This window comes from Oncorhynchus clarkii, chromosome 31 (genome assembly GCF_045791955.1).
Source record: "Oncorhynchus clarkii lewisi isolate Uvic-CL-2024 chromosome 31, UVic_Ocla_1.0, whole genome shotgun sequence".
In the NCBI taxonomy this organism is placed as follows: Eukaryota; Metazoa; Chordata; class Actinopteri; order Salmoniformes; family Salmonidae; genus Oncorhynchus; species Oncorhynchus clarkii.
Genome location: NC_092177.1, coordinates 423,550 through 426,049, shown reverse-complemented (window position 1 = coordinate 426,049; position 2,500 = coordinate 423,550). Strand labels below are relative to the sequence as shown.

The 2,500-nt window shown below is 51.2% G+C and overlaps 1 protein-coding gene across 1 annotated transcript in view; it reads right to left on the bottom strand.

Moving 5' to 3' along the window:
- Positions 1–2,500, bottom strand: part of LOC139390652 (fms related receptor tyrosine kinase 4) — a 229,918-nt gene that overhangs the window by 71,940 nt on the left and 155,478 nt on the right. The window contains exon 12 of the mRNA XM_071137920.1: positions 94–202. Coding sequence (XP_070994021.1) covers positions 94–202 — 109 coding nt within the window. The remainder of the gene's footprint in view (positions 1–93; positions 203–2,500) is intronic.

The window sequence follows — 2,500 nt, the reverse complement described above, 5'->3', positions numbered from 1 at the left end:
GGCAGATCTATTTATTAATGTATTTTTACTGCATATTACTGTATAGTACTTTGTATGCTAAACCAAGAGAAGGAAATAAGTTGAAATACTCACTGGTCACATAGAAGTATATCAGCTTCTGGTCTTTACCCACTTTGTTGTTAGCAGAACATTTATACATGACTGATACACTGGCGTTCTGGATCACCAGTCTGCTGACTATCTAGAGAGGGGAGGAGAGGAGGGAGGGAGGGAGGGAGGGAGGGAGAGGAGAGAAGAAGGAGGGAGGGAGGGAGGGAGGGAGGGAGGGAGGGAGAGGAGAGGAGAGGAGAGGAGAGGAGAGGAGAGGAGAGGAGAGGAGAGGAGAGGAGAAGGAGGGAGGGAGGGAGGGAGGGAGGGAGGGAGGGAGGGAGAGGAGAGGAGAGGAGAGGAGAGGAGAGGAGAGGAGAGGAGAAGGAGGGAAGGAGGGAGGGAGGGAGGGAGGGAGGGAGGGAGGGAGGGAGGGAGGAGAGAAGAAGGAGGGAGGGAGGGAGGGAGGGAGGGAGGGAGGGAGGGAGGGAGGGAGGAGAGGAGGGAGGGAGGGAGGGAGGGAGGGAGGGAGGAGAGGAGGGAGGGAGGGAGGGAGGGAGGGAGGGAGGGAGGGAGGGAGGGGAGAGGAGAGGAGATAATAATAAATGTATTATTATGCGTTGAAGTGTTTTTTACTAGACAACTGACTGGGTCTTTGAACCCTGACCTGGTATCCACACTCAATACACTAGTATCTACTCTGACTATGGTTGTCCTGGTTGTTCTGGTTGATTCCATGCTACTCTGACTCTGGCTGTCCTGGTTGTTTCCATGCTACTCTGACTCTGGTTGTCCTGGTTGTCCTGGTTGATTCCATGCTACTCTGACTCTGGTTGTCCTGATGGTCCTGGTTGTTTCCATGCTACTCTGACTCTGGTTGTCCTGGTTGTCCTGATTGTCCTGGTTGTTTCCATGCTACTCTGACTCTGGCTGTCCTGGCTGTCCTGGTTGTTTCCATGCTACTCTGACTCTGGTTGTCCTGGTTGTCCTGGTTGATTCCATGCTACTCTGACTCTGGTTGTCCTGGTTGTTTCCATGCTACTCTGACTCTGGTTGTCCTGATTGTCCTGGTTGTTTCCATGCTACTCTGACTCTGGTTGTCCTGGTTGTCCTGATTGTCCTGGTTGTTTCCATGCTACTCTGACTCTGGTTGTCCTGATTGTCCTGGTTGTTTCCATACTACTCTGACTATGGTTGTCCTGGTTGTCCTGGTTGATTCCATGCTACTCTGACTCTGGTTGTCCTGGCTGTCCTGGTTGTTTCCATGCTACTCTGGCTCTTATTGTCCCGGTTGTCCTGGTTGTCCTGGTTGATTCCATGCTACTCTGACTCTGGTTGTCCTGGCTGTCCTGGTTGATTCCATGCTACTCTGGCTCTTGTTGTCCTGGTTGTCCTGGTTGATTCCATGCTACTCTGGCTCTTATTGTCCTGGCTGTCCTGGTTGATACCATGCTACTCTGGCTCTGGTTGTCCTGGTTGTCCTGGTTGTTTCCATGCTACTCTGGCTCTGGTTGTCCTGGTTGTCCTGGTTGATTCCATGCTACTCTGGCTCTTGTTGTCCTGGTTGTCCTGGTTGATTCCATGCTACTCTGGCTCTTACTGTCCTGGCTGTCCTGGTTGTTTCCATGCTACTCTGACTCTTGTTGTCCTGGTTGTCCTGGTTGTCCTGTTTTTTTCCATGCTACTCTGGCTCTTGTTGTCCTGGTTGTCCTGGTTGATTCCATGCTACTCTGTCTCTTGTTGTCCTGGTTGTCCTGATTGATTCCATGCTACTCTGGCTCTGGTTGTCCTGGTTGATTCCATAGTACTCTGGCTCTTGTTGTCCTGGTTGATTCCATACTACTCTGGCTCTTGTTGTCCTGGTTGATTCCATGCTACTCTGTCTCTTATTGTCCTGGTGTGGCTGTGTTGTCCTGGTTGATTCCATGCTACTCTGTCTCTTGTTGTCCTGGTGTGGCTGTGTTGTGCTGGTTGATTCCATGCTACTCTGTCTCTTGTTGTCCTGGTGTGGCTGTGTTGTGCTGGTTGATTCCATGCTACTCTGTCTCTTGTTGTCCTGGTGTGGCTGTGTTGTGCTGGTTGATTCCATGCTACTCTGGCTCTGGTTGTCCAGGTTGTCCTTGTTGTCCTGGTGTGTCTGTGTTGTCCTGGTTGATTCCATGCTACTCTGTCTCTTATTGTCCTGGTGTGGATGTGTTCTGCTGGTTGATTCCATGCTACTCTGGCTCTGGTTGTCCTGGTTGTCCTTGTTGTCCTGGTGTGGCTGTGTTGTCCTGGTTGATTCCATGCTACTCTGTCTCTTATTGTCCTGGTGTGGCTGTGTTCTGCTGGTTGATTCCATGCTACTCTGGCTCTGGTTGTCCTGGTTGTCCTTGTTGTCCTGGTGTGGCTGTGTTGTCCTGGTTGATTCCATGCTACTTTGACTCTGGTTGTCCTGGTTGCCCTGGTTGCT